At 48.2% G+C, this 12,729-nt stretch overlaps 1 protein-coding gene across 1 annotated transcript in view; it reads left to right on the top strand.

Moving 5' to 3' along the window:
- PIP4K2A (phosphatidylinositol-5-phosphate 4-kinase type 2 alpha) overlaps positions 1 to 12,729 on the top strand; it is a 192,109-nt gene that overhangs the window by 160,139 nt on the left and 19,241 nt on the right. Inside the window, 1 exon segment of the mRNA XM_030321096.1 lies at positions 316 to 354. Within this exon segment, the coding sequence (XP_030176956.1) occupies positions 316 to 354 (39 nt within the window).

The following is a 12,729-nucleotide window of genomic DNA, read 5'->3' as shown; positions in this document are numbered from 1 at the left end:
GATCACTCAAGTGATTGTCAGGTTTTCTGATTTCCAGTGGGGGGGGGGGGGGGGGGACGAGAACCAGGAAGAAGACAGCTCGGGTGACGAGCTAGGGAGAGGATTCGAGACGAGCCAACAGGAAGGTCTGCGGAGCGGGGGGCACCCACGGGGCAGGGTCATGGTGGGAGGGGACGGAGCCCACGCGGGCTGAGGCGCCACGGCGAAGTTGGCGCTCACGTGTTCTGCGCTCTGCCCTGGCACACGCGCGTGTCTTAAACGTGCGAAGCCCGACGCCTCCCGTGTGCCTGTTCTCATGACGTGTTTGTGTTTCAGGGCTCCACGGTGGCTAGAGAAGCTAGCGACAAGGAAAAGGTGAGTACCCTGACCTCCTCCCGGCGCGGTCCTGCCGCCGTGCGGGAACAGCACCCCTGTCCCCCCACTTTCCCTCTTGGCTTCCGCCGCGACGCTCCCGGCTCCCTTCCGCCACACCAGCGCCGCGTCACCCAACTGAGGGGTCTCCTGCGGCCCTCGCTTCCTCGGATGAGGTGCCCCCCTCCCGCTGTGTTGGCTCATGGAGTAGTTCTTGGTTTTAAGGGTGGGTGAAAGAAGTGTTTCGCGTGCAACCCGGTCTTGAACCCGGTCTCTCGGGATCCAGACTGGCAGGCACAGCTCAGCAGCCGTGGGGTCCCGGCCCCACGTTACCCCGAACCAGCGGGCGGGAGCTCGAGCGCTTTCCGCGCCTCCCTGAGCCCCGGCTTCGCACCTGCGAAATGAGGGTGGTAAAGCTTCAGCTTGACCTGCGGAAGGTTGGCTCGGATGAGCTTCCGACTCCCTTCCGACTCTAAGATGGGGTTGGAATGTGTGTCACTTGCAGAATTAGGGATGGAGAGACTACCTCTTTTTACCTTTTCCTGAGTCACCGGACAGCAGGCAGTATTTGAATCCCATCTCGTTTATTAGGCAAGATGACAGATTCAACTTGAATCCGTTTGATTAAGAATTCTTTCTGCGTGTAAATCTGAACTGACCAAAATCGACATTGGCTTATATGAAAGGGACCTCTGTACCCTCAGTTATTCCCCCTTGTCACCTTGGGAAGTGCCTTTTTTTTTTTTTTTTTTTTTTTTGACCAAACCGTTTGGAAGCTGGGTTCAAGGTTTTCTGGTTTTGTTTTGTTTTTAAATTATTATCTTAGAGTGGTGTCATTCCGTCTACATTTGCAGTTTATATCTTGGAGATCTGCTGTATTCATTCAGAAGTGTTTGTGAATGCTTTCGTGGGTACCATCCCTACAGGCTTCAGGGACTAAAATAATGAACGGCACAGACCCATCTAGGAGGCGATACGGACGTTAAATAGGAAATGACCATCTCGTGTGATAAGCAGTTTAATAGGGCACATGTGGCCCCTGACTCTGGCTTGGTGGGGTTGGGGGGGAGGGGCTTCCTGGGGGAGGTGATGTTTGGAAACCTGAGGACAAGTCAGAGTTAGCTGGAGGGAGGGGTGAGAAGGAGCATCCTGTGCAGGGGTGCAGAGGGGGCGCACCGGGCGCCCTAGCTGGATGGGGGAGGTAAGCCGCACCAGTTGGAAAGGCTATTGAAATGACCGGGGTAAAATGGTGGCCGGAGCTGGGATGGCCGACAAGGATAGGTTACGGAGGTTTAGGAGGAAGCATCCACAGAGCTCAGAGATGTGGCAGGGGACCAGTGCCAGGGAGTGTGTGTGGAGGGAGGGCGGGGTTCGGGATGACTCCCGGCTGTCTGGTTTGGACGGTGGGGAGGGTGTCGATTCTACTCACGGATGGGGGAGAGCAGAGTGGAGGAGTTTGAAATGTCAGTCCCCCTCTCCCCCATGACAGAGATGCTCATTTGGCATGAGGAGCGGCAGGGAAGGTTTCAGCCGGAAGCAAAGGGGCTTGGAAACCTCCAGGAAGGATGATCAGGGAAATATATGAGACCGCCCAGGATGAGAAGTGTGTCTGGAACCAGCCCAGAAGAGCATCGGATTTAAGGAGTGGGTTAAGGACGGGAGTCCTGCAAAGGATCGCCAAAGAGACACATTTACCGAGTGGCTTGTGAGAAATGCCCAGTGAACCTTGCCCCTTGTCTTAGGAGACGTGCACTCTGGTCGTAGCCCAGAAACCCATAGAGAGAGAACTGCCCGGGAATCAGATAATCAGATACTCTGCAGGCCAGGTAGGGTGAGGACTGAGAGTTATCCATTGGCCTATCACCAAGGAATCTCTGGTGACTTGCCCGTGACAGTGGTTGCCACAGAACCGGAGAGGCAGTGGTTTAAGAAGCGGGGAAGGGAAAAGGGAAATGGTGGCTCCTTCTTCGACCATTTGTATTTCTACTGTGCACTAGTGGGTGTATTTTGACATTTCTGACCTCCACTACAGCACCCTGAAGGCGCCGCTTTGGCCAAAAGCAGCAGAAAACATGGACTGTGGACTTCCATGTTGCTATGACTAAACATTTTCCAAGGTGCTCAAGACTCAAGTGGGTATTTAAGTTTGAGCCCGTGAGAGACTCAGAGGGTTAGTATGGTCGGTTTTCTCCTAGAGAAAATAATCTGACCATCTAGAGAGCCACACAGACTTTTCTGCGTCGTAACAAGAAGCCAGCCTCTGAGGAGAACTGTTGGTTGGGGTGCCTTCCACTTCTCCACATCGGTGGCTCTGTTTTGCCTTTTCGCCCTAGGTCCCTTGAGATCATCCTTTCCACCCTCTGTTCATTTTAATGTCTTCAGGTTTGCTCTGAAGGGCATGGTCTGCTTGGCAGTAAACAAAGGCATGGTCTGCTCTGAAGGGCATGGTCTGCTTGGACAGTAAACATGCCCAGAAAGACAGTTAAGGCCATGGGGTGGTTGCTGCTGAAGCCAAAATCCGCAAACGAGGACATCTACGAAGGAAGCCACAAGTATTTTGACATCCTCGAAGCTGTATTATTTCATCAGAAGCAGACCCTTCGTTCCCTATCCCTCCTCTACTCTCTGCCTACAGGACCACCGCACTGCCCAGAATGCCCAAGGCCCTCACCACGCCCCCACTGCCCCCTTCCCCAAAAAATGCTCCGCCTTTTACTGGTCCTCGGTGGCTGTGAAAAAGAGTGAAATTACAGAATTTCTAACAGAAACCCGCTTTCTGAGGCGCCTAAAATGCTTAGAATGCTTTTCTCATATTCTGAATTGTTCCTCAAAACATCTCCCTGGGAGATGGGCTTAGAGAAGTCAGAGAGGGGAACGACCTCCCCCACCTCACATCGGGACCGATTGAGACCCATGAACTTACGTTTCCCGTGGGGCATCACACAATCAGTGGCAGAGGTGACACCTTCCCTTCGTCTGGGGTTTTGTGTTTTAACTGTGCGTTTTGAGGTCTCGGGCCTTAGAGAAGGCAAATAGTGATAACTGACATTGGGGGAGTGTAAACCTTACACGAATTCGGTCGGATCATCCTTACCACCAGGTGGTGCTCTTATTACTTCCTTTGATTAAATGAAGTTAGTTCGCAGACAGGTTCAGTAACTTGTCCAGAGTCCCCCCCAGTTACGCATGTGATACAGCCAAGGGTCTCAGCCCGGAGCTCACGCTTCTGACCACTGTGCTGTTACCCTCTGAATGTCTGGCAGCTCTCGGTCCTCCTGTTTAAAAGGCATAGCATCAAAAAACTCATGTTAACCCCGTGAATCATGAAACAGTCACTGCCTTGACAGAAACAATGTTGTCGGATTAAGTACGGTGCTGAGCAGTTCATTCTGAGTCTTGATCTTAAAATCTTTTTTTCAACGTTTATTTATTTTTGGGACAGAGAGACAGAGCATGAACGGGGAGGGGCAGAGAGAGAGGGAGGACACAGAATCGGAAACAGGCTCCAGGCTCTGAGCCATCAGCCCAGAGCCTGACGCGGGGCTCGACTCACGGACCGTGAGATCGTGGACCGTGGCTGAGGTCGGACGCTTAACCGTCTGCGCCACCCAGGCAGCCCCTTGATCTTAAAATTCTTAAAGTAGCGACATCAATGGGTTGTGTTTCAGCTATGTTGGCAAGTTGCCTCCGTTTTTGTTTTTGTTTTTGTTTTTTTAATATATAACACAGGCGACCTCCCTGTGTCTTACACCGTGTACACATTAACGCGTCCACACGATTGCCCTGGGGAAGAATTCCGTGCCCTCTACTTCTGGTCGGGGCGTGGGGTTCATGACAAGTCTTCTTCCACAAAGAAGGAGCTCCACAAGGCCACCCGCCTGCCCTTGTAGTTTACAAGTGGCTCACCGAGCAGGGGCGAGAGAAACACCTTAAAGATAAGGAATATAGGGGCGCCTGGGTGGCGCAGTCGGTTAAGCGTCCGCTTCAACCAGGTCACGATCTCGCGGTCCGTGAGTTCGAGTCCCGCGTCAGGCTCTGGGCTGATGGCTCGGAGCCTGTTTCCGATTCTGTGTCTCCTCTCCTCTCGGCCCCTCCGCCCGTTCATGCTTTGTCTCTCTCTGTCCCAAAAATAAATAAAAAAACGTTGAAAAAAAAAATTAAAAAAAAAAAAAAGATAAGGAATATAAAGAATTCAACTTGTCATTGGCGGGAGGCGACGCCCCCCCCCTCCCCCGCCCCTGCATCGCAGGAGGGCATCAGGGCTCTCTGGATACAGGCGGTTTTGTTATAATCTGGCAACAGCCGAGGAATGGTCACCTAAACTGTCCTATCCTAAAAAGAAATGAAATGTATTAATAGAGCTGAGCTCCTAAAAACATTGGGTTTTCAAGTTCTAAAACACGTCTTTGCCCTTCTTGCCCTCTCAACTTTCAGGTTTTCTTTCCACGAGCAGTGGATACTTTTTCCTCTCCCAAAAAACATGCTATTCTTTGGCTTTCGCAAGTAAAACCACTGATGTCATCAAAACAGCCGCCGTTAGACATATTTATTTTCTGCAGTTTAGCCTTTCACGAATGGATCCCGTGATGTGCCAAGAGTCTTCTCACTGCTTTCCAACCGTGTAAACTATATTCTCCAAGGGAAAAAAAAAAAGATTGTCACGGTGCAAAGGATAATTTTCGTAAGAATCCCACAGCCGTGGCTTGATTAGTAATCTGGCTTGTGAGTTTTCCCTTTCATTTGAATCTCCATAACTGTCTTCATTGGCCCAGACTTCCAACTTGTTGTGTGACAAGTTTTGAAACCGTCATTTCAAATATTTAGGTGATCTAGGTGCAGACAAGTCCCGTCCCCTGATTTCAGCTCCCTCGTAATTAGTGTGATTTGCATTAGCATCATAATGAAGATGGCGCTGAGGGAAATAAAGAAGTTCTGTTGCAACAATAATGGTAATCACCTTTCATGGCAACAAGTATCAGAACACGTACGTACAGATGTCTTGAATTTAAAAAAAAAAAAAAAAAAGACCAGGGGCTTTCTTTTTTTTTTTTTTTAAGCCGTTGTCAGATTTTGGACAGCTGCTATGACTTGTTTTATTCTTTAATTCTTTCCTTTTTAATGGAAGGGCATCTTCCATTCATGGCTCCGGCAGTTACCTCCTCTAAATGAGACAGAGAAATGCGAATCTCCTGGTGGTCGATCTTTTCACAGCTGCGCTGCGATTCCAGTGTGACATCGAATTAGTAATTATAGCTGAGCGGACTGCTTTTTACAAATGACAGCCTGAGCCACGCTGCCAACAAGCAAGCCACTCAGCAGGGAATCTAGGGAAGTAAAAGAAAACATAACTGGACTCACTTGATTTCTGGGGGATTTGACCTGACTCTTTAAAAAAGCCCATTTTCTTGAGCGAGAGAGTCCTGGGGACTTACACAAATATGCATTTTGTTCATCGCTCTGCACAGTTCTTCTTCAAACTCATGTCCTGATTTGCTTTGGGTGAAGTAAAGCCTGTGTAACGGAGTCACTAGGTCGCATAGGAAGACTGCTATCTAACGTAGAACCTTCTAACTGCTTCTACTGGCTTCTAACGTATAACCTTCTCCCTGGAACCCATGTGAAAGAAAACAGCTGTCCTGCATTGACATTTGTGTAACTATAGATCGGCAATAATCATTGTTGACACTTTGATAATGGGCTACAGAAAGCTCCTTTGTCGATCCCTGGGCATTGTGAATTGCACTGGCAATTAAGTGAGTGTCATTGTCCTCTGACAACTCTACCGTATTACTGACCGAGGCGTCAGGCGAATTCATCATTAATACCCTTACATCGAAAACTGCTTTCCTAAGCCAGTTTCCAGCATTTCTTTTGCGATCTTTACATTGTAGCAAATTGCGATTAATTCCTCCTCTGTCTGGTTCTTTGGGATGCAGTTAAAGGCAAGGGGACAAAGACCTCAGAGCATCAAGCACAGCAGCGTGTCCTTCTGGAATCTTTCTGCTGTCGGCTGATGATCGGTTAAAGCTTAGATTATCCACGGGTTATAAGCCCTAAACTCAGCTAACGCTTTAACCTTCTTCTGTAAACTCCCTTTTCTCCCCCCAGATGGAAGCGAATCGGTTCCCATTGCCAGCCGTGTTAGAACGCCTCTTCCAGTGCCAAAGTGCAAGGAAGGTTCCTGCCGGGCAGGAGCGGGGTCTGTTCCTTGGACCTCAAGTTAAAGGCAGCGGCACTAACATCTGCCCTCGTGGCCCAGAGAGGGTTTATAAAAGGGGGTTTGGGGAGTGGGGTGCAAAGAGCATTAGTGATCTGAGTCCCAGCCCCTCTCTGGCGTTAATAGGAAGTTCGGGGTGTGGGGATCATCATTTCACTTGGGTCGTCATTCATAAGATTAAAAGATTTGATTGTATCACTGGTTCTCCTGCTTCCGTGTAAGATCTCTCGTTTCAAGCGAAGCTTTCCCTCCTGCAGAGATGCAGGTATTAGACTTGACTTTGAGGAGTCCTGGACTTGACTGACAGTCACTAAAAATCCTGTCTGTTCTAGGTATAGGTGAAGGTGATTGCTGTGGTTAATGGAAAAAATGTTTGGAACTGTCCTATTGTATTAGCAGATGTAAAGAAGCCTCTAATGTAAACCATGGGGGTGATTCTGGGAAGTGGATTTTTAAGATTCAGTTCATTTGGAATTTGGTAAGAGTGGCAGGTGGAAAAGAGAGAAGATAGCACAGGCAGTGACTCTGCTAGGTGACAGCACCTGCCAGGTGACAGCATGAAAGTCCTCAGGCAGGTCTGGCTTGCGGTCGTGTATAAACTCCTAGTTGCCTTCGATTCATTTTACTGCTCTGGGATGAATCCAACCCAGAGTATCCCAAGCGCACAGGGAGCAGTGCTGTTAGATAGGGAATTTTTTTTTTTTTTAAGCTGAAAACTCTTAGTTCCAGAAAGAGTCAGGGGTGGGAGAGAGGACTTTAAGATTTAGAATGGGACCTGAATTTAGGCAAGCTGTTGCAGATGCATACTTACTAAAATAAGAAAATTGTGATGTTCGCTACGTTAGTATTAAACCAGAAACTATATAGTACTTAGCAAGCTTCTTCAGTTTTCAGAGTCTTGAGATTTCTTACGTCGTCACCATCAACCATTTGTGCGACAGAATCTTCTGGTCAGATCGCAACCACCCGTTTTGTGTGTCTGGCATGCAGGTTAACTGTCACACATCACAGCCTGTGGAGGAAAACCAAACTGTCCACCATTGATATCGTCACTTACAGGGACAGGCCCTTACAGTTAAAGGGCCATAATGTTTTTGAAAAGTATGACAATATCAGAAAAGTGTAATTTCACATTTAAATATTAGCTTGAAAATTTTAGGCAGGGGCACCTGGCGGCTCCGGCGGTTAGCATCCGACTTCAGCTCAGGTCATGATCTCACGTTTCGTGAGTTACAAGCCCCACATCGGGCTCTGCACACTAGCTGCACAGAGCCTGCTTCAGATTCTCCCTCTCTCTGCCCCTCCCCCCCATAAACAAATAAACATTAAAAAAAAAAAATAGAGGAGATAAATAACCAACATCTGGGCACTTGCAGCCTTAACAGTTTGTTTGGTTTTTTTAATGTTTATTTATTTTGAGACAGAGAGAGACAGAGCATGAACGGGGGAAGGTCAGAGAAGAGGGAGACCCAGAATCCGAAACAGGCTCCAGGCACTGAGCGTCAGCACAGAGTCCGACGCGGGGCTCGAACTCACAGAACCGCGAGATCGTGACCTGAGCCGAAGGTCGGATGCTTAACCGACTGGGCCACCCAGGCTCCCCTAGCCTTAACAGTTCTAAGTGGCCAAATCATACTATGGGCTTAGCCGGTTTGTGTTACCAAATTGCAGCGCTGTTTGACAAGGGTGTTGAGGCATATTCTCTTTCTACATTTACACATAGACAAACAAGTTCAAAATGAAAACCATGCACCTTTCACATCCAACTGCTGTACATTCTCACTGTGGAAATTACAAGGTGCGGGAAGAGCCGTCGGGTCACTTCCCAAGCCACGGACGTATGTAAACATTCTGCTTATGTTGTGAAAGAAGGTCGTTACATGTGCTCTTCGTGAGAAAACAACTGTCGTCTTTGCTACTTCTGTACGAACTTTACCCACATTCACCCATTTGCCTTTCCGTGTATCAAATTTGTGGCTTGGATGTTTTGAGAAGCAGAACTGACTTTATTGTAAATCTCTAACATCTCTGATTACCCTAAAATTGATACCAGATACGTGATGTTATTCGATCAGATTCTCTTTATCCTAGCTCCAGTGTAAGGATTACCTGAAATTCCCTCCCTCACAGAAATATTTCTGGAGAATAGATTTTCAGCCTCACAGACTGATTTTATGAAGTGTTTTGGAAAGCCTGGGGAAGGGAGGTTTTATTCTTTTTATTTTTTATTTTTGCAAACTTTATTTCATGTAGGTGAGCCTTGAATAACAGTAAATCAGAACATAAGCAACCCCGAACATGAGACAATAATTAGTACATATTTTTTTTTTTTTTTGATGTTGTGTCTTTGGCTCCCAATGTGACAATACGGCCCATCAAAGGGACGCCAGGCAGCAATTTTTGACGTCGGGGTTTACAATTAGACGTTTATTTTTATTTATTTATTTATTTATTTTTAATCGTTTATTTTTGAGACAGAGAGAGACAGAGCATGAACGGGGGAGGGTCAGAGAGAGGGAGACACAGAATCCGAGACAGGCTCCAGGCTCCGAGCTGTCAGCACAGAGCCCGACGCGGGGCTCGAATTCACAGACCGCGAGATCGTGACCTGAACCGAAGTCGGACGCTTAAACCGAGTGAGCCACCCAGGCACCCCAGATATTTGGGTTTTTTTTTTTTTAGTGTTTTTTTGACTCCTCTGAAAGATAATTTGATTTCTTAATCTCACTGAAATAACACTTCTGTATCATTCCTGGCTTTCCTAACCCTTAACATAACCAGGGTTAATTAACTCCATGCACGTGACAGCAACCGTGTATCAAAGCACAGAACCCAGTGAAACAGGCAACTATGTATGCAACCCAATGGGATCATCTCCACTGGAAAAGAGATGTAAATCCTTTAGGTAAACATTTAGTTTTGGTTATGTCTTCACAGAGCATTTGTAAAATTTTTAGTAATTAGGAATTTTTAAGTTTTTATTAAAAGTGCTAAAAATGTTTATATTAGAAGGGCAGTTCTAATGCCTTGTTTTTTGTTTTTTGTTTTTTGTTTTTTGTTTTTTTTTTTTATCTCCTTCCCTCCATGCCTTCTACCCTTGCCTCCTCTGCCCCCAGGGATCCGTAATTTCTCTCTGGCCACCGCCTTCGCTCCTGGGTCATTGTCTGCTGAGCTGGCGACAGAGGCTCACTCTCATTTCTAAAACTGAGAGTTCCAAATTTGGTGGTGGTTAGGTCTGCAGATTTTTCCCTTTTTTTAATCTCAAAGCCCTAGCCAAATCTGTCCTTAGAGATCATTTATATCTTTTACGGAACCCTAGGGAATAATAAGTAATTCTATTCGGAAGCGTCTATACATTTAAAATATCCACGTGTCGGTGACCTTCAGGTTCCGACTACAGTCGCGTGTACGTCCTGACTCTCACGGCCATGTTCATTTGTGTTTGGTTACACATAAACCGTTTGGGCCATGACCAACGTTGTTACATAGCATGCTGCTTACTGATGAGGAGTAAAGACTTGGAAAGACACATTAAGCAGCTGGTTCAGAACATCAGAGCCAGTATGACAATGTTACCTATGCCAAACGTTTTAAAAACCTTGCTCCGGCCTTATCGGCAATGAGTTTGTCTCTGCCTATGCAAGCCATGCTTGAGAGCGTGCCCAGCAAAGAACCCTGACGATGTTTGTATATAACTCCCCACGTGGCAAGCCCGACCCTAAGCTTTTTTTTTTTTTTAACGTTTATTTATTTTTGAGACAGAGACAGAGCATGAACGGGGGAGGGTCAAAGAGAGAGGGAGACACAGAATCTGAAACAGGCTCCAGGCTCTGAGCGGTCAGCACAGAGCCCGACGCGGGGGCTCGAACTCACGAACTGTGAGATCGTGACCTGAGCCGAAGTCGAACGCCTAACCAACTGAGCCACCCAGGCGCCCCAAGTTTCTACGTGTCCGAACTCACAGAATCGTCACAACAGCGCCAGGGTTCTTGCCGATCCCCGTTTAGAGAGAGGAAACCAAGTCACAGGGAGGTTAAGTAACTTGCTCAAAGTCACACAGCTGATAATTGGAGCAGATCAGATGTAACCCCCGGCAGCCGGGACCCAGTTTGTGTTCATAACCTCACGCTTCAGTTCGGGCCCCGTGAAGAAACCCGGGCCGTGCCGGACGGGCCCGCCGTCTGGCATGAATGACGCAGCAAGAAAGTGGGAGGGACATTCGTCCTGCTAATTTTGTCCCAGCCATGGAAGCAGGGTAGGTAGGCCGGTCGCCAGGGGACAGTGTCTCTCTGCTGACACCTTTGGCTGTCTTTGCGCGTTTCCAGGCCACAGTAGTGGGGGTGAATGCCATTTCGGGCTAGCCCACCCCAGTAGAATCCTCTCCTGCAAAAGGGAGAGTCACCTTGCCTCGTTAAACTGGGGCCGTGCCGGACTCTGTGCTGAGCTGGGTTGGACCAGCCTCCCTCGGGCTGGCTGGGGCCTGGGAGTAGCTCCTGGCGGGAGTCCCAGCCCAGGGCCGGGCAGACCGGGGAGGGCCACGTGGTAGATCTTTCTGGGCCTCGCCTCCCGGCCAGTGTGGTACTACAGTTCCCTCATTACACTTGGGGGCTCCAATCTACACGGAACTGGCCAGGAGAACTTGGTTTCAGAGGGAAAAAAATAAAGACTTAACCTAGTCCAGAAAGGTTGCTGACCGCTGGCTGGGAGCCAGCCTTGGGAGTGCAGTGAAGAAACGATTCTGAGCTGATGGCTTTAGCTCTGGTGGTTTCCTCCGCCCTCTGGCTGGTTCTGCATTGACCTGGAAAGGGTATGAAAGACACCCGTTAAAGAACCAGGCCGGGGACTTCGAGGCTTTCAAAGGTCTCCCAAGTGCAGATAATCCGGTTGCGAAGCAAAGGGTAGACTGCACTGCTGCCCACAGTGGCTTCTGTGCTGCTCTGTGGACCTCACCTCTGTGGGCCGTGAACACCGCGAGTTTATTAAGTTCATTACTTCATCGCGTAGTGGTTTTCTTCACTTTAAAAAAATGTGTCTTAAATATAAACGCCTCTCATTATCAGAGGGATGTATTGAAATTGTTCTACCAGCTAAGTAATAAGAAGAAAAAAGAAAAACCAAAAAACAAATTATTTTTAAACGTTTATTTTGAGAGAGTGCGTGCAACTGGGGGAGGGGCAGAGAGAGAGGGAGAACACAGAATCCGAAACGGGCTCCAGGCTCTGAGCTGTCAGCACAGAGCCCGACGCAGGGCTCGAACCCACGAACCGTGAGATCATGACCTGAGCCGAAGTCAGACGCTTAACCAACTGAGCCACCCAGGCGCCCCCCGAAAAACAGATTCTTAACTATAGAGAACAAACTGATGATTGCCAGAGGGGAGGTGGGGGGTGATGGGGGTTAAGAGCACATTTACTGTGATGAGCGCTGAGCGATGGAATTGTCACATCACTATATTGTATACCTGAAACTAATATAACACTTTACTGGAATTAAAATTTAAAAAAATTTTTTTGTTTTAAAGCTAAGCAGTAAGGTTTGCTTGAGCATGAATCATTGTCAGGGGACTTTATCTTTGTCCTTTTTTTAAATTTTTTTAAAAGAAATTATTTTAGGGGCGCCTGGGTGGTGCAGTGGGTTAAAGCATCCGACTTCGGCTCAGGTCATGATCTCACGGTTCGTGGGTTCGAGCCCCGCATCGGGCTCTGTGCTGACAGCTGGGAGCCTGGAGCCTGCTTCGGATTCTGTGTCTCCCTCTCTCGCTGCCCCTCCCCCGCTCATGCTCTCTGAAAAATGAATAAACCTTAAAAAAAAAAAAATTAAAATTTTTTTTAAAGTTGCATAATCTCTTCTAAACTCGGTTTCCTTGTCGGTATGAATTTGAGAGAAATAGTTAAGATTGTTGTGCAGAACCAGGGAGATGATGCACTTGAATGAATTGAGGCCCATGAAAAGCTTATTAGCACCGTACCTATGACTGCTGGTGCTGGTGGGGTTTCCCCCGTGCTGCCCATAAGGCAACAGCCTGGAGGGTTCCAGAAACCTGGCCTGGGCCCTGGCAAGTAAGGGGGTGGAGCCAGGATCCGGACCGTCCCCAACATCCTGGTGCTCCCACGCTCTTGCCCCACCACAGGCACTTGGGGGTGGGGTACGCGTAGACCAGT

Source organism: Lynx canadensis, chromosome B4, assembly GCF_007474595.2.
Source record: "Lynx canadensis isolate LIC74 chromosome B4, mLynCan4.pri.v2, whole genome shotgun sequence".
Lineage (NCBI taxonomy): Eukaryota > Metazoa > Chordata > Mammalia > Carnivora > Felidae > Lynx > Lynx canadensis.
This window is presented reverse-complemented; position numbering and strand designations above follow the sequence as displayed.